Source organism: Nycticebus coucang, chromosome 4 (genome assembly GCF_027406575.1).
Source record: "Nycticebus coucang isolate mNycCou1 chromosome 4, mNycCou1.pri, whole genome shotgun sequence".
Classification (NCBI taxonomy): Eukaryota; Metazoa; Chordata; class Mammalia; order Primates; family Lorisidae; genus Nycticebus; species Nycticebus coucang.
Window position 1 is genome coordinate 132,681,220 of NC_069783.1, and position 16,121 is coordinate 132,697,340.

The 16,121-nt window shown below is 57.6% G+C and overlaps 2 protein-coding genes and 1 pseudogene across 3 annotated transcripts in view; 2 read left to right on the top strand and 1 right to left on the bottom strand.

Annotated features, from left to right (window-relative positions):
- The first annotated feature begins 117 nt into the window (after positions 1 to 117).
- On the top strand, positions 118 to 2,843 carry THAP7 (THAP domain containing 7). Its single transcript, XM_053587425.1, has 5 exons — positions 118 to 559; positions 732 to 811; positions 1,236 to 1,391; positions 1,888 to 2,028; positions 2,198 to 2,843. The coding sequence occupies exons 2-5, from the start codon at positions 732 to 734 to the stop codon at positions 2,733 to 2,735; spliced, it is 915 nt and encodes a 304-aa protein (XP_053443400.1). The 5' UTR covers positions 118 to 559; the 3' UTR covers positions 2,736 to 2,843.
- Positions 2,844 to 3,498: 655 nt separating this feature from the next.
- Positions 3,499 to 16,121, bottom strand: part of LOC128583279 (leucine-zipper-like transcriptional regulator 1) — a 32,582-nt gene continuing 19,959 nt past the window's right edge. For both annotated transcript variants that reach the window (XM_053587418.1, XM_053587411.1), the window contains 18 exons: positions 15,190 to 15,269; positions 14,707 to 14,815; positions 14,209 to 14,292; positions 13,360 to 13,417; positions 12,062 to 12,201; positions 10,845 to 11,046; positions 10,222 to 10,377; positions 9,757 to 9,867; positions 9,096 to 9,188; positions 8,853 to 8,948; positions 8,604 to 8,769; positions 8,149 to 8,318; positions 7,856 to 8,012; positions 7,092 to 7,218; positions 6,858 to 7,007; positions 6,254 to 6,359; positions 6,096 to 6,176; positions 3,499 to 5,886 (listed from right to left, as the gene is read on the bottom strand). In XM_053587418.1, the coding sequence (XP_053443393.1) occupies positions 5,770 to 5,886; positions 6,096 to 6,176; positions 6,254 to 6,359; positions 6,858 to 7,007; positions 7,092 to 7,218; positions 7,856 to 8,012; positions 8,149 to 8,318; positions 8,604 to 8,769; positions 8,853 to 8,948; positions 9,096 to 9,188; positions 9,757 to 9,867; positions 10,222 to 10,377; positions 10,845 to 11,046; positions 12,062 to 12,201; positions 13,360 to 13,417; positions 14,209 to 14,292; positions 14,707 to 14,815; positions 15,190 to 15,269 (2,203 nt within the window). In that variant the 3' untranslated portion in view covers positions 3,499 to 5,769. The remainder of the gene's footprint in view (positions 5,887 to 6,095; positions 6,177 to 6,253; positions 6,360 to 6,857; positions 7,008 to 7,091; positions 7,219 to 7,855; positions 8,013 to 8,148; positions 8,319 to 8,603; positions 8,770 to 8,852; positions 8,949 to 9,095; positions 9,189 to 9,756; positions 9,868 to 10,221; positions 10,378 to 10,844; positions 11,047 to 12,061; positions 12,202 to 13,359; positions 13,418 to 14,208; positions 14,293 to 14,706; positions 14,816 to 15,189; positions 15,270 to 16,121) is intronic.
- LOC128585021 (uncharacterized) lies at positions 13,436 to 13,564 on the top strand (annotated as a pseudogene).

Here is a 16,121-nt window from a genome sequence, read left to right on the forward strand (position 1 = left end):
TGGAGGGTCAGAGAGGCAGCTGCCCCAGGATGTGTCCCGCACTGTCACTTCCCGTCGTGGGTGTGGCTAGATGGAACCTGTCCATCACAGGAACCTGTCCCCCAAGTGTAATCGGGGGGTACAGGCAGCTCGCCCTCGAGTCCTGGTACCTGGGAGCAAATTTTGGGTACAGGTGCGAGCGCCACAGCTCGCGTGTTCTGGGTGTCGTCTCTTCAGTAAGGGTCCCTCTGGGACGGGCTGGCCGGGCTCCCGGGACACTGAGGTTCCCGCCGTCACGCACACCCGCGCGCCGAGGCCGCTCCATCCACTACAGTGTTAGCGAAGAATCAGCTTTGAACAAAATGGAAACCCACGTGGGCCACAGCGTTAATCCAGGAGCTGGGATGACGCGAGGTTGACGCCGAAGCCCTCGCTGCCGCCACTTCCGGAGCGCGCCGGCTAGGTCCTCTCCCGGCCCCGCCCCTTGGGCCGAGCACCGCCCGCTCCGGAGTCTCTATGATACCAACTTCCGCCGCCGCCACACAACGCGAGACTTCGGCGGCGCAGCAATGGCGAGACCGTGAGTGCCGCTGACGGAAGTCAAGAGAACCGTCGGGGACGGGGTTGGGGCGAGAGCGGGCCCCGGGGGGCCCGACGGGTCAGGGCCTCCTGGAGCGGAGGGGCCGCTGGAGGCGCGAAGCTCCTCTGGGCCCAGACAATCACTTGCGGCTTAGCACCCGCCTCTTCCCCAGATGCCGCGTCACTGCTCAGCCGCCGGCTGCTGCACACGGGACACGCGCGAAACGCGCAACCGCGGAATCTCTTTCCACAGGTCAGCGCGCGTGCGTACTGGCACGCGAGGGCTCGCCTGCGCATGCGCTGGCGTTGCTGGCTAACGACTGCGCATGCGCCTCGGGCATCCCTCTGGTCCAGGCGCGGCTTGACGTTAGAGTGGGAAGGGGTGAGGGAGTGGTCCTCCTGAGACCAGTTCCATTCGGGAGAGGAATGACAGGAGGTTCTCCTAGGCTTGGGTCTTGCTGCTCTCCTTTACGTGCTAGATGTCGCTGAGCAAGTTGCTTTTCTTCTCAAGGCTTGAGTTTTCTCCTATGCGCCCAGGTGTGCGGGGCTTCTCCAGCAGGGCCGCGGGGAGGCCTCAGGGCATCGTGTGCAGGGTCTGCCCTTCCCGCCTGGGGAGCTTGGGCGGCACGTGCCCAGGACTGCGGACAGCCTGCTGCTCACGGTTTTTGGTCTTACAGACTTCCCAAGAAAGACAACCCGAGACGAGGCTTGTGGCTGGCCAACTGCCAGCGCCTGGACCCCAGTGGCCAGGGCCTGTGGGACCCGGCGTCCGAGTACATCTACTTCTGCTCCAAACACTTTGAGGACAACTGCTTCGAGCTGGTGGGGATCAGGTGGGCCTTCCTGCCCGCTAACACGGGCAGCCGTAGGTCCTGATGGGAAAGTCCCTTTAGCAGCTGCCATGAGAACAGCCTGCCAGGCAGCCAGGCACACCTGGTTCCCAGAGTTTCCTTTCCCATCTCTGTCCAGCAAGCCCCATCTCTAGGATCACTGTGCCAGTGACAAAAGCAAAAAACGTGAGCCTTTCCTCAGGGTGTTCTTTAGAACCCCAGTTCTCCCAGCAAGTCTAGAAATAAATCTTTCTGGTTAGTCACCCACCCCAGCTCTGTTTGAGGAACTTCTCCACGTACCTCCACTTTATGGAGTCCTGTGGGGGATGAGTTGGTGTGACTATACCTACTCTTGCGTTCCCCAAAATTACCTTTGCATAAGTGCTAGTCCTGGGGAAGCTGCTCAGGGGCGCTGGAGGACAGGCACCTCTGTGCAGGGGCAATGGGCCAGGGAAGACAGCCCTGGTTCTCTAGCTCACTTGAGCTGCTTTTCCCACAGCGGGTATCACAGGCTGAAGGAGGGGGCAGTCCCTACCATATTTGAGTCTTTCTCCAAGTTGCGCCGCACAACCAAGACCAAGGGGTACAGTGACCTACCTGGGCCCCCCGATGTCAACCGGCTGCGGCGATGCAGGAAGCGGTATGTGCTATGGGGGGTTGCCCTTTCCCACCCTGAGGCTAAGGGACTGGGTGCCTGCAGCATGCTGCACAAACCCTGTGGAGTGGTCCAGGTGGGGGGAGGGAAGATGGAGTGGTGTCTGGCAAGCCGTTAGCCTGCCCTGCCCGTCTCTTTCTCTTCCCCACCCCAGCTGCTCTGAGGGCCGAGGGCCTATGACTCCATTTTCTCCCCCTCCACCTTCTGATGTCACCTGCTTTCCTGTGGAGGAGGCCTCAGCGCCTGCCACTTTGCCTGCCTCTCCAGTTGGGAGATACAGCCCCTTCTCAGACCTTCTGGGCCCCCTGGGTGCCCAGGCAGATGAAGCAGGCTGTAGTACCCAGCCCTCACCAGAGCAACAGCCCTCTCCTCTCGAGCCACGGCCTGTGTCCCCCTCAGCCTACATGCTGCGCCTACCACCACCCGCCGGAGCCTACATCCAGAATGAACACAGCTACCAGGTGGGCAGTGCCCTACTCTGGAAGCGGCGGGCTGAGGCAGCCCTTGACGCCCTGGACAAGGCCCAGCGCCAGCTGCAGGCCTGCAAGCGACGCGAGCAGAGGCTACGGCTGCGGCTGACCAAGTTGCAGCAGGAGCGGGCACGGGAAAAGCGGGCACAGGCAGATGCCCGCCAGACTCTGAAGGAACATGTGCAAGACTTTGCCATGCAGCTGAGCAGCAGCATGGCCTGAGGGGCCACCTGGGCAGACTGCAGTCTCCTCCCTCAGTTTGTCTGGAAAGGGACCTCATTAGAACTCTATAAAGACCTGCCAGATGCCATAATAAAGTGAATTCTAGGAGGAAGCCTTGCTGTCTGGCTCCGCTAGGGGCTGAAGCCCTGTTGGTACTGGGCTTGTTCACCCTAGAGAGTAGCTGCAGCCCCCAGTGGGCCCAGACCCTGGAGTCCAAGCTTTGCTGTGGGGAGGGGGAGCACAGCTCCTAGTCCCAGTGCTGTGCGGCTGGACAGGTGGCAGCCACTCCTGCCCATACCAGCAGGGTTCTCAGGGCAGGACGGTGTGAGAAGAAACCATTGCCAGGAACTGTTTTCCTTGAGACCAAAAACAAGCCAGCCTCTTTGAGAACATTCAGCCCAGTCCAAAATTTGTTCTTAATGCACGTGCTCAGCAGGCGAGCCCCTTCGTTTGAATAGTGGAGGCAGTGGTGACAGTCATCAGCCTCCTGGGGTGGCTATGCACAGCCAGTTGTAAGGCTCCAGGAGGCAGCCATTTACAATAGTCTTTTAAGTCTGGGAAGAGGTGAGCAGAGGTCAACAGGCATGTAGGTCCTAGCCTCAAAGTCGTTATTTTTCTTTGGGAACCTGAAAATCTCACTGCAGCTGTGACTGGCAGACAGCTGGGTGTGTGGAGACATTCTGACTGTAAATGTGACATCCCTGCTGTGCCCAAGGAGCATAGAATTGTTCTAGTCCAGCAACTGCCACCCAGTATTCTGAAATTTGGTTTTTAGGGCCTTTAGTGTGTAACTTTATTCATGTTATGTCTGAGAGAGACGGTTGAGGAGCAGTTACAAGGGTCAGCATAGAGCAGGGTTTGCAGGTGGTAGTTCATGGAGGCCTCCAGACAGGACCCTCTGAGTATGGATGAGGCTGTCCTATGGGCGCAGCAAGAGTCAGATCTCGTGGACACTGGATGGGTAGCAGCTCCATGCTCCCACCATGAGTGACTCACCCAGCCTACCCACCCAGTGTTACGGTTCTCTGGGTGCTGATGGAGCCTCTCCACATGTCATCCTCTGCCTCACTCTTGCTTCTTCCTCCCTTGCTTCCCAGCTTGCCTTGCACATGCCCCTTGCTAGCCTGCTGTCTGACTTAATGAGTCTGTTACCATTGGCCAAGGGTGCCCACCTTAACTATCCAGGGTCCCCCATCCACCTGCACACAGCCACCTGGGGCCCTGCAATCAAGGCTGCAGCTGTGGCAAGGCCGTGTTTGTGGAGCACAGCCAGAAGACAGCAGCTCGTTTTCACTGAGGTGAGCTTTGGTTCTGTGGCAGCCAGGACAAAAAGGGGTCCTGGACTCTTCTTCCTAGAAAGGCAGGACAAGGTCCCTGGCATCAATGTAGACTCACAGAAGACCTCTAGGACAACAGGAGAAGGTACTAGCTTGTCTTTGTCTCCCAGCCCAGTGGGTTGGTCCGTCTCCCGAGGAGCAAACAGTACAGCACAGGGACAGACTGAGCATGAGAGCAGGGTGCCTGCTCTGGAGTTCCCAGTCCTTTCTCCCCATGTGACTGGGTGGCCCCAAGTGGGGGCAGGGAGCTGTTTAACAATGTGGATAAAGAAACAGGCAAGACTTGGCTCAGTGCTTGTAGCTCTGTGGCTAGGGTGCCAACCACATACACTGGAGCTGGCAGGTTCAAATCCAGCCTGGGCCTGCCAACAACTACAACCAAAAAAATAGCTGGGCATTTTGACAGGCATCTGTAGTCCCAGCTACTTGGGAGACTGAGGCAATAGAAGAGTTAGAGGTTGCGGTGAGCTGTGACGCCACAGCACTCTACAAAGGGCAACATAATGAGATTCTGTTTCAAAAAAAAAAAGATTCAGCGCCTGTAGCTCGAGTGGCTAGGGCACCCGCCACATACACCAGAGCTAGCAGGTTCGAATCCAGCCCGGGCCCGCCAAACAACAACTAAAACCAAAAAATAGCCAGGCATTGTGGTGGGTGCCTGTAATCCCAGCTACTTGAGAGGCTGCAGCAAAAGAATCACTTAGGCACAAAAGTTGGAGGTTGCTGTGAGCTATTGATGCAACAGCACTCTACCAAAGGCTACAGCTTGAGACTTCCTCTCAAAAAAAAAGAAAAAAGAAACAGGCAAGACTGGCTGAACCTGTATCTAAGTGGCTCCCAAGCCATCAGATCACAGCTGGTCCTCCACTGCAGGACAGCCAAGGGCCAGAGGGTGGAGGTGGAAACTGTGCCAGAAGAGGCACGTGGAGTAGCACTGCTGTGGCTTTAATAGAGGCATATCTGTAACAGAATAAATACTTAGTAAGGGACACAAAGACCTGGGGGGCACTTCTCCTGACTTCTTTCTTGCCCCAGCCTTGAGCCCTGATGTACACACAGGTGGGCTAGGATCCTGCAGACCATCTGAGAGCCAGGCCCAGTCCAGCATGGACAATCTTTTGGCTGGGAGCTGACTTCAGGGCCCTTCACTCCAAAGTTCATCTTGAGTCAGACCTATCCGTCATGAGTCCCCAATTATAAGCTGTGGATGGGAAGAGGGACCCCTTACATCAACCTCAGTGAGGGTGAGGTAGGGTACAGCCCAGGCAGATTCTCATGGGGCAGCAGTTCTGCTAGGTCCCCTCCCACATCAGCAGGGCCTTAAAAAACGACCCAGTGCCTGGATCCACAACATACGCAGGCTGAGGCCATGCTGAGACCCCCAAAACCCATGCCCAGGCCCTGCTGGGTGGGAGGTCCAAGGTCACGGCTCTGGAGTCTCTTTCTACTTCTCAGTACTGTCCTCATCACTGAGCCAGGGCCTCCTACCCACACTTCCACTCCAGGAAAGGGTACTAGCTGGGGCGGAGGTCTGCTTCACCATCTACATCCTATGCGACCCCCTCTGGACACCCTGGCCCAGGGCCTGGCAGTGCAGCACTGCTACTGGTGTGAGTGTGGCTGGTGCAGTCTTTGCAGTGGGCAGGGCGGGCAGGCAGGCATGGCTACTCTTCACTCTAGGTGGATGCCACAGGGCCTCAGATATCAGCACCCAGCTCTGCGCACTGCTTGTCAGAGATGTGGGAGGCCAGGGAGTCTATGATGTCAAGCAGCAGCTGCTGGCTCAGTGACCGCAGCGTGGGTAGCTTGGAGACCTGCCGAGGCAACCAGAAGGCCAAAACAGGATGAGAACAGATCAACATGATGGCCAGAAGGGCAGCGAGTCCTCTGCTGCCCAACCTGTTCAGGGCCGAGCAGTGGCCGACAGCAGACTGCTCTGCTCAGCTCAGCTCCAAGCACCCCCACCCCCAACACTGCCACTGCCAAGGGGAAGCAGGTCCTGAAGGGAAGGCCTGGGCCTGACCTTGGTGAACTGGTGCACAATGATGTGCAGGCAGTGCCGCTTCATGTCCAGTGCCTGTGTCTTGTCAGCTGCCTCTAGGATCTGCAACGGCAGTACCTTGATACGCTGCCCGTACCCCCTCCCCTCCCCAGCCTTCCCCACAGGCACAGGGGAGCTACCTGCAGCACGTTCTGCACGGTCACATTCATTTCCAAGTTCTGCTTACAGTAGGCCTGCAGCCGGTTGTTGTAGAAGCCGTAGTAGTAGGGGGCCGCAAACAGGTAGCTGGGAGCTGGTTAAGGAGCTGACAGCTAAAGGGAGCTGGTCCCCCCACCCTGCCCCGCCCCGAGCTGGCCTCCTCCCTGTCCTCTCTGAATGGGCTCTGGATCAGGAAATGGGTCAAAGACCACACTCAAGATCCAAGGAAAACCAAGAATTGTGTTCCAGAACTGCTCCAGGGTACCATGGGTCCTGAAGGGCTTCTTTGTACCCTGCTGAAGTGACGTGACGTACCAAGGAGTCACCCCATGTCCATCTGCTCGCCTGCTGCAGAGCAGTGATGACCCTGTTCTCCAAGGGACTGTGAGGGGCAAAAACCCCTCCCAGCCGGCTCTGAGTGCTTCAGAGACACCAGCCCAGCACTAGCCACCAGCAAACCCTGCAGAGTGAGGCCCTGGGCAGAGAATATCTGGCTGAGACAGGGCTGCCAGGCCCCAGCTGCTTGCAGTGGGCGTAGGGACCCTAAGCAGTGAGCTGAGAGGAGTGCTCACAGGCACAGGATGCAGGGAGTCCTCAGGCGGCATGTTGACCTCGCCGTAGTAGATGTAGCGCAGCATGGACTCAAAGGCCTGCCTGCTGGGCACCATCTCCCCGATGGAGATGTTCACCTGCCCATCCTCAGGCATGAAGGACCGGAACATGGCCTCAAAGTAGCTGCACACAGAGGCCACAGTTCCGGCTCTCAGTGGAATGCAGCCCCATGGGGCCTCCCTCCCCAACCCCTCCAGCCCTACCCACCTGGAGCGGGCAGCCAGGATGGCCTTATGGGCTGGCCGTGGGTGCCCATCCAGCAGCAACGTGATGTCACAGAACTCTGCACCCGCCCCCTCCAGGTACGCCTTCATGTCCTGGATCAGAGATGTGCCTGGGGGTGTGGAAGGACTCTGAGCAGGCATCCCCACACCCATCCCTACACTCTAAGCTAGAGGCAGCTTCAGGTTCCAGTCTCGGGACCCTATGGGTACCACCTCCCTCACATGTGCCCACATTCTACCCTGAGTGAAAATTCCCTCAGGACACAGGCCTCACTCCAGCTCATCCTCTTCTCCCCCAGCCCCAATGCAAGCACCACACGCCAAACACGGCCTTCTGGCCTGCTCTGCCCCCAGCAACTAATCTTCCAAGATGGCCCACTGTGCCCCCCCACAGGCCTCTGGGGTCTCCAGGTGTCACCAAGAGCCAACGGCTAGCATCAGCATAGTCCCAGGGAGAGCTAGAGAATAAAAGGACCTGGGCTAGATGGGTGCAGGACACAACAGGACAAGGGGGTCTCTGAGCTGCTCTGATTCTCACTTCTCACTGTGCCTAGCAGAAGCTCAGTGACCAATCACTGTGACCCTGAGCCATCAGACCCAGCATCCTAGCCCAAAAGAGGCGTCCCATGTTACCCCAGGACCCACCCCTGCCCAAGGGCCTAGCAGTTGCTCTCCACAGATCCTAGGTCTGCTGCCCAAGACGAACATCATCCCTCCCTCCCTCAGGGAAGGGTAACAGGGGCCCACCGATGTCCACAGGCTGGTCTGAGGGGGTGCGAGGGTGCGGCTGCTGCTTCCGCCGCACAATCTCCACGATCAGTGGGGATGAGAGGCGCTCGAACTCTTTCATCATGATCACCTGGTTGAAGTGGGACTCCTTCACCACAAAGTTCAGGCAGTGCTCCTGGGACAGACACAGCAGGCAGGGTCAAGCCCGGGCCCCAGGCTGGGCAAGGGGCTCAGCTTGAGTGCCCCACCCACCCAATGGGGGCCTCACTGCAGGAAGGCTCATCTGACTGCTGCTCTGCCCCCACCCGCACCTTGAGCTGACCCAGTTGCAGCCGGGCGGCGCTCTCACACACGACCAGCACGTTCTGCAGGTCCACAGATGCCTCAATGTACTGCCGGCAGAGCTGCTCCAGGCGACACAGTTGGAAGCTCAGTGCCAACTTGTACACGTCCATGATGAGCAGCACATCCTCCACGTGGCCTGCAGCCAAGAGGTCCTGAGTCTCAGGGACTCAGGGGGGAGGAGGGAAGGGCAGGGGACAGGGCCCCCTCCGTGGACAAGTGTGAGTCAGGGCTACCAGGTGGGAAAACAGCCTTGGGGGCCTCATATGGCAGCTTGACCACAAGGTGGCTGCTGAGGTCACAGGTGATGGAGGATGACAGCCACCTGTGAGCCTCGGAGGGACCATCTGTAAGGCGTGGCTATCAGCACCCACCTCCAAGGTGCTGCTGTCCACCCTTCTACCGCTTGACTCCCAGCCCAGACCTTTCCTGGGGTATTTGATCTTGTCGGTGTAGAGGAACTGCATGAGCACCTCGAAGGGCCGCGCCTCGGCCTCCCGGATGGCCACGTGCAGCAAGGGTGGCCGGGCTCCCCCTACAGCAGTACCGAGGGTGTCCTTGGGAGTGGGGGCTGCCTCTTCTTGCAGCTTCTGTGGGGAGAAGGGCGCTTGAGGGGACCCACTAGACAATGGACCCAGCTGCTCAGTCAGGGGGGGCAGGGTGGGCACCTCACCTGAGCCAGCCGTTCCCGTGCCTGCACAATCTTCCTGCGGAGCCAGCGGCTCCGTGCGGTGACAATGGCCACATGGCCCTGCACACACTCCTCCTTCTACACAATGAACAAGGCATGGGTGGGACATGGGGCAGGGGCCCAGGCTGCCAGGGCAGGCAGCACTGGGCAGACAGCCACACCTCTAAGTGAAGCCCCCAGTCCATGGGCACAGTAGAGGGGCTGGGTACATAGAAGGCCACCCACCTCACCCAGCACAAACTCCACGTCACAGAACTGGCGGCTCTCCCACAGCCGCCCATAGTCCTCGTGCAGCGTGCACTTGGGGTAGCAGGAGAACTGCAGGAGGAGACGTCAGTGTTGCCAGAAAGCAAGGACAGCAGGACAGGCCCACTGTGGCCAACCCTCAGGGCCCAGGAGGCAGGTACTGTCCTGCTTGGCCCTGTCCCTGGAGGGGGCTCCCTCTTCCACTCTAGCCCTCAGCTGTGTCCCCAAGACACAGGAAGGCTATGCCAACTCCACTCTATATCTAGGCCCATGTACTCATGCTGGTCTCCCCAGAGTTGCCCTGGCCTCGTGTCTCTGACGACCCCTTCCTGACCATCTGCTCCCCCAGGCCTGGGCAGGGGCTGCCTTCCTGTCAGCCCAGCTCTGTCTTCCTTAGGCCCAAATGTAAACCCCCATGCCACCCACCTGCCCCTTCCCCACTCCCACTGTCACCATAGCCTGACCTCAACCTAGAATCCCCCACCACAGCTGCCAGGCTCCTCAGCAAGGCCAGCATCCCACCAGGTTTGGGGCTGGCAATGGCAGCCTTGGACAAGCCCCACTCCACCACTGGGCCTCAGTTCTTAGTCAGGAGGCACTGCCCACACCAGCTAGCCTTTTACGCCCACAAGCCCCATACCTGGAACCTGTACATCTCCCCACTGCGGATGTTGTTATCCACAGTGCCTCCAAAGATGTACATGGCATCTGAGATGACGGCGGCTGCATGGAAGAGCCTCCCACTGGGCAGCTGGGGAGGCGATGAGGAAGGTGGATGGGGGGGGGCCAGAGAACAGTCCCTGAGGGTGAGGGCCCCTGGTGCAGTCAGACACAGGCAGGAGGAAGTCCCCATGTGGGCAAGGGAGCACTATGGGCTGTGGAGAACTACAGCATGGACAGCGTGCTGTGCCTAGCCCAGTGGGCTAGGCCTGCAGCAGGGACTCCAGGGCTACAGCCTAGCCAGCAAGGCATGGGCTCTGGCCCTGAGCATCCTTGGCAGAGTGACCAGAAGACAGTACTTCTCTGGCCTTGGTTTGCCCGTGTGAGAGGGAGGCTGGTCCCAGGACCCACTGCAGGGAACCTTATGAGAGTCACTGCTCCGTACCTCTGAGGCTGGCTGGCTGGGCTGCTTGGCTGAGGTAGTGCCAAAGTCCAGGCCGAACACATCTCGGGACTTCTTAAAGCTGCCTCGCTCCTCAGAGGTCAGGTTGGGCACCTCCTCAGAAGCAGATACTCGCTCAGGCACCTCAGCCCCACTGACCTGGAGAGAAGAAACGTGTGAGTGTTGAGACCAGTCAGTAAGGGCGAGGCAGGCACCCTGAGACCAGCCCACCATCCCCACCCAAAAGCATTATGGGCATGAGGGAGAGAAGGGCCACATGTCCAGGGCACTCACTGCTGCCTGAGGGGGAGCCCAGTCAGAAACCAAGACAGGCTTCCCAGGAAAGGCCTGCAGCTCAGCAGTACAGTGCAGACATGACAGAATGTGGGGTGTTGAAAGCTGCCAGCTGCAGGGTAGAGACGGGGCTCAAGGGCCTGAGGGGCAGGTACCCAGGGCTGACCGCATTGGGTATGGCAGCTGTGCTCCTACAAGCTATCTGTACCCCTGGGAGGCCCCACACCCATGAGCAGCTGGGAAGAAGGTGAAAACAAGGTGGGAGCCACTGGCGTTCAGGCAGCAGTGCAGGACTGCCCCCCTCACTGTACACGAGACCTGACAGCACTCACCTCACTGTCAGAGCTGGGCTGGACAACCTCCCAGGTCTGGAAGTCCACATCATAGCAGTGCAGCTCATTGGGCAGTGTGTTGTCAGCTGCACCCCCAAACACATAGAGGTGGCGGTCAAAGGCCACCATGGTATGCCCGTAGCGCCGCTGTGGGGGTGGTGGAGAGCCCCGGAGCAGGTGCTCAGTGGGGATGCGTGTCCACCTAGGAGTGCAAGACGGTCAACAACTGCTGAGCATGGGCCTCTGCTCTCCCCAAGGGCCCACCACATCAGACTACCACTGGGAAGTCCCCCTGAAGCCCCTGTGGGGATCAGCCCAGAGACCAGAGAGAGGACCTGGACATGTGTGTCCAGAATCCCTTGCCCTGTTCAGCTCCAGCATCACCCTGCCTGGCTCCACATGGCCCACTATGGGGTCCTGCCAGAGTCCCCTCAACTCCCCACCACCCTCCATGGAGCAGCCAGCAGTGACAGTAACTTTTCTGGAAGGGGTGGCATCTGTCCTGCCATGGAGTCCCACTCTCTGGGGCGTGGGGTTGTGTACAGACAAGTGCAGCCACAAGTCCCTGCACTCACCATCCAGCCCGAGGATGCCGCAGCAAGTTCCCACCCCGGGAGCTGCCTGGACCCACATCCTGACGCTGCTCCCTCAGCAACCCCGATCTGCAAGGACTTTCCTAGCACCTTCCAGCAAGTCCTCTCTTTTGCTAAGTTAGCTGAGATTTAGGACAGATCCTGACCCAGCAGTGATTCCATCTGACTATGTGGAACTTACAGGGCACCTCTGTGCAAAGTGCCTTACCCTTCCTCCCGTCCCAGTCGACACTCCCTGTTCACTGTAGTCCATTCGCTCCCAGAGCCAGGGGCCAACCCCGTCACAGGGCCGAAGGCCAGCAGCAGCCAAGGGCAGCATCAGCTGGAGCTCTCAGGCCTGCACACCCATGGGCTCTTCTGCCATCATATGAGATCAGTGCCGGCCACATGTGTCACTGGTGGCACTGACCAAGCCATTCAGTGCAAGGGGTGTCTCTCACACTCAAAAAGAGCCTGAGGGGCCTGCCTGCCTGGGTCCTATCTTGCTAGCTGCAGCCATACCCCAGGGGTCTGCAGAGCACCACAGCTATGTGCTCCCGCTGCAGGACAGAGCCCAGAAGGCCAGCAACCATAGCTCCCAGCTACGGGCAGGGGCACTAACTGCCCCCACACCAAGGTACTTACGTCTTATCCTTGAATTCAAACTGGAAGAGGTTGTTGGTTATCTTGGCTCCACTCTGCCCCGAGAACACAAACATCTTGTCCCGACACACAGCCACCGGGAAGTTGCAGCAAGATGGTGGGATTTCGCCACTCTGAGCCACCTGGGGTGGGAGGGCAGTTCAGCAGCAGCCTCACAGGACTGGCTCACACGTTAGCTTACTCAGACCATGGAGCTGGGACTACTTTTTTTTTCTTTTTCTTTTTTTTTTTTTTGAGACAGAGCCTCAAGCTGTTACCCTGGGTAGACAGCCGTGGCATCACAGCTCACAGCAACCTCCATCTCCTGGGTTCGAGTCTCCTGTCTCCACCTCCCAAGTAGCTGGAACTACAGGTGCCCACCACAATGCCTGGCTATTTTTTGGTTGCAGCCATCATTGCTGTTTGGTGGGCCCAGGCTGGATTCGAACCCACCAGCTCAAGTGTATGTGGCTGGCGCCTTAGCCGCTTGAGCCACAGGCACCAAGCCTGAGTCACTTTTTTTAAGACAGGGTCTCACTCTGTCCCCCAGGCTGGAGTACAGTGGCCTAATTATAGCTCACTGCAGCCTCGAACTCCAGGGCTCACATGATCCTCCTGCCTCAGCCTCCCAAGTAGCTTGGACTACAGGTATGCATCACCATATCTGGCTAATTGTTCCTATTTTTAGTAGAGATGGGGCCTCTTTTTTTTTTGCAGTTTTTTTTTTTTTTCTTTTTGGCCAGGGCTGGGTTTGAACCCACCACCTCTGGCACATGGGGCCAGAGCCCCACTCCTTGAGCCACAGGTGCTGCCCAAAGAGATGGGGCCTCTTGCTCAGGCTGGTCTCAACCTGGTCACAAGTAATCCTTCCACCTTGGCCTCCCAGAGTGCTAGGATTACAGGTGCGAGCCACCGTGCCCAGCCTCACTTTTATTCTTGAAACTTCCGTGAATGAAGGTTCGGGATTCTTTTTCTTACAGAAGAGTTTATAACCCTATTTCTCCCATCTAAAGAGGCCCAATTTTGAACAGCTGGGGCTGAATCATCAGGGGCTAAAACTAGCTGTTTCTCCAGGGGAAGAATGCCTAGAGGGACTCCAGTGAACCGGGCACTGGACAGCATATTGGCCTCACTACGTTAAAATGAGGCTGGATTAGACAAAAACCACATGCCTCACACCTGTGGTGCTCTCCCTAAGGTAGGGAGACTTGTCACTGTGCAGCTACTATTGGAACCAGCCATAAGGGCAGGAGATCAGGGAAGACAGTGAGGCTTGGGTCTGCCCCCACCCCGGCCCTCACCTCCTCCCAGCAGGTGAGCTCCCGGTCCTGGAGGCCAATCGTCCACATGTCATTCAGCCTGCATTAGGATAAAAGGAAGACTGTACTTTTAGGGATCATTTCTATGGTCTGTTACTAGAAAAGTTTCTCTAAACATTAAAAAAAAAAGGCGTCAGGAATCCCTGGGTCTGGCTGTCAGGGTGGGCCTGATCCTGGCCGGAAGGGATGGCTCCCAAGAAAAGGCACCTGCCATGTGGATTCGGGGACTATTGTACAGTCCCGGGGTGGGTGCTTCAGGGCTGAGGGTGGGGGGAGAGGAGGGCACAGCACCACATCCCTGCCATGCCAGGCCCCCAGCCCAGCCAGCACAGGAATGAGTAGCCTCAGGTACGATATTTGGGCAGTGTGGCAGGGCCAGAGCTGGTTAGGGGGACCTCAGATAGCACACACACCACTGTCCTGTCAGGAGTTTCTGTGATGCTAAAGTTCAAGGGAACCAGCACATGCTACTTCTGTAGTCACAAAAGTATAGCAAAGCCAATTTTCTGGATTAAGGAGGAAAATATGCCTGTGGCCTAGAGAAGAAATGAGCCGGTCTGGGCCCTGAGGCTGCTCACCTGTCTCTCACCCAGCCCTCAGGGTGACTCCAACCTATGGCCCTGAGGCTCTGCATCTCAGCCATTCAAGGGGCCATGGGTCCAGGCCCTTGCCTCCCTCTGACCCTTCCTCTATTCTCCCCATTCCCCTCCTGAGAACCCCCCAGACAGAGTAGCCCTCAGAACCCACCAGGCTGACCTTGGCCAGCTAGAGCCCTCAATGCCAAGAAGGCCTGCTCTCTTCCTAGAGAGAAGAGAGCCAGCCCCCACCTACCTGGCATTGCCATCATAGCCAGCAAAGATCCACAGCTTATCACTGTACACAGTGGCACCATGGGCTGATCTAGCAACTGGCAATCTGGGACATGAAGAGGAAAGCAAGGAGTGAGGGGGCTGGTGCGGACCTGAGCCTCCCAGGCCCACAAAGCCATTACTGAGACCACAGCCGGACCACATGGCTCCATCCACCTGACACTGGGGTCCCGGGGAAAAGCAACAGCACCACAGGCATAAGGAACCAGCAGCCACTGGAAGAGGAACCAGCCAGAAACAGAGCAAAGTACACGGCACTTCGCGTTCAGGCCTCTCCTACAGGGAGGGGACCTCAGAGTGGGAGCCGGCCATGGACAGCAGCAGCTTCCAGCTCCCATTTCTCTCCCTCAATTGTGTACCCTCAGGATCCTCATCTGTAAGGCAAGGGGCGGGGGATGCCAAATCCAGGTGTGCCACTCCCAGGGACCCTGGTCCCACAGGTTTCAGCAGAGTCTCTCACCGTCCTTCAATTTTCCATTCCGTCCATTGGCCAGTTGCAAACTTGTATTCAAAAAGATCATTTTTATTCTTCAAATTAGAATTGGAATAAATGTCTCCAGTATAGCCCCCTAGGTAAAGAGAGCAAGAAAGTATTACACTGGAAGGCAGCATTTAGGTCTTCGAATCCCAGGAGGTGGGATGGAATCTGGCCCCACCCAAAATGCATAAACTAGGATTCCTTCACACAGACCCTCAGAACCCTGACTGCCTGCCGGCCTCCACGCCAATATCTGGGGACCCTGTCTCCTGCTCTGGCCCAGTCACACTGGCAGAAACCCAACCCCATGAGCTCACAACAGTTAGGGAAAAAGGCCCCCCACCCAGCACAGACAAAGCTGAGGGGTGGCAGAGAGCCCCTGCCAAGCATGGCAGGTGTCCACGACCCCCAAGCTTGGTGGGAGGGCAGGACATCCACATCCCTTTGGGGTGAGAGGCCACTTACCAAAGACAAACATGCTGCTCCCATAGACAACAGCCGAGTGGTGGTAGCGGGGAGCTGGTGGAGTCCCAGTGGTGAAGGCCCTAGAGCAGGGACAGGGGTAATGAGGGACTACCAGGGTTATGGCAGCTCTGCCAAGCCCAGGCTTCCTTTTATTATCGTATTTCAAAGGTGATATCTGTCTCATTATAGAAACTTAAAAAAAAAAAAAAAAACCAATGAGGAAAAGACAAAAGAGGCACTAAAAATCACACACAATCCCATTGCCAGAAAACCACCACCAACACCTTGAGGTCTTCCCTCCACACCTTCCCTACACGTATTTATGCCTCCGTATAATTTCTTAACATGGAAATCAGTGGTATATATTATGTCATTTGATTTCAACTAAACCATTTTCCATGACAGGGTGGGGGTGGGGTGCACGGATCTAACAAGAGATGGAGCCCAGGCAGCGATGTAAGCCACGGGGAGCAGCTGCAAACACAGATGAAGCCTCGCTCACCTCCGGCTGTGCAGCCGGGTTCCTAACAAGCCACAGACCCGGCTGTGGGGGTCAGTCAGCCATGCGGGGCACGTGTGCTGCTCTGGGCCTGCTGACACACACACTCCCAGCAGCTACACAGCGCCCTGCAGCACAGGAGCCATGACCCTTACTCACTGAAGTACAAACCCATTCACACTGCTTACCCAGGGCTGCTCCTTTTCTGAGTTTTGTTTTGTTTTTTTTGGCCGGGGCTGGGTTTGAACCCATCACCTCTGGCATATGGGACCAGCGCCCTACCCCTTTGAACCACAGACACTGCCCTTTTTTTTTTTAATTTTTGAGACAGAGTCTCAAGCTGTCACCCTGGGTAGAGTGCTGTGGCATCACAGCTTCCACCAACCTCCAACTCTGGGGCTTAGACAATTCTCTCGCCTCAGCCTCTCAAGTA

Coding starts and splice junctions, on each gene's coding strand:
- THAP7 (XM_053587425.1), top strand. CDS start 732: ATGCCGCGTCACTGCTCAGCCGCCGGCTGCTGCACACGGGACACGCGC. Junction 812..1,235: donor CGCGGAATCTCTTTCCACAG/GTCAGCGCGCGT, acceptor TTGGTCTTACAG/ACTTCCCAAGAAAGACAACC. Junction 2,029..2,197: donor CTGCGGCGATGCAGGAAGCG/GTATGTGCTATG, acceptor TCCCCACCCCAG/CTGCTCTGAGGGCCGAGGGC.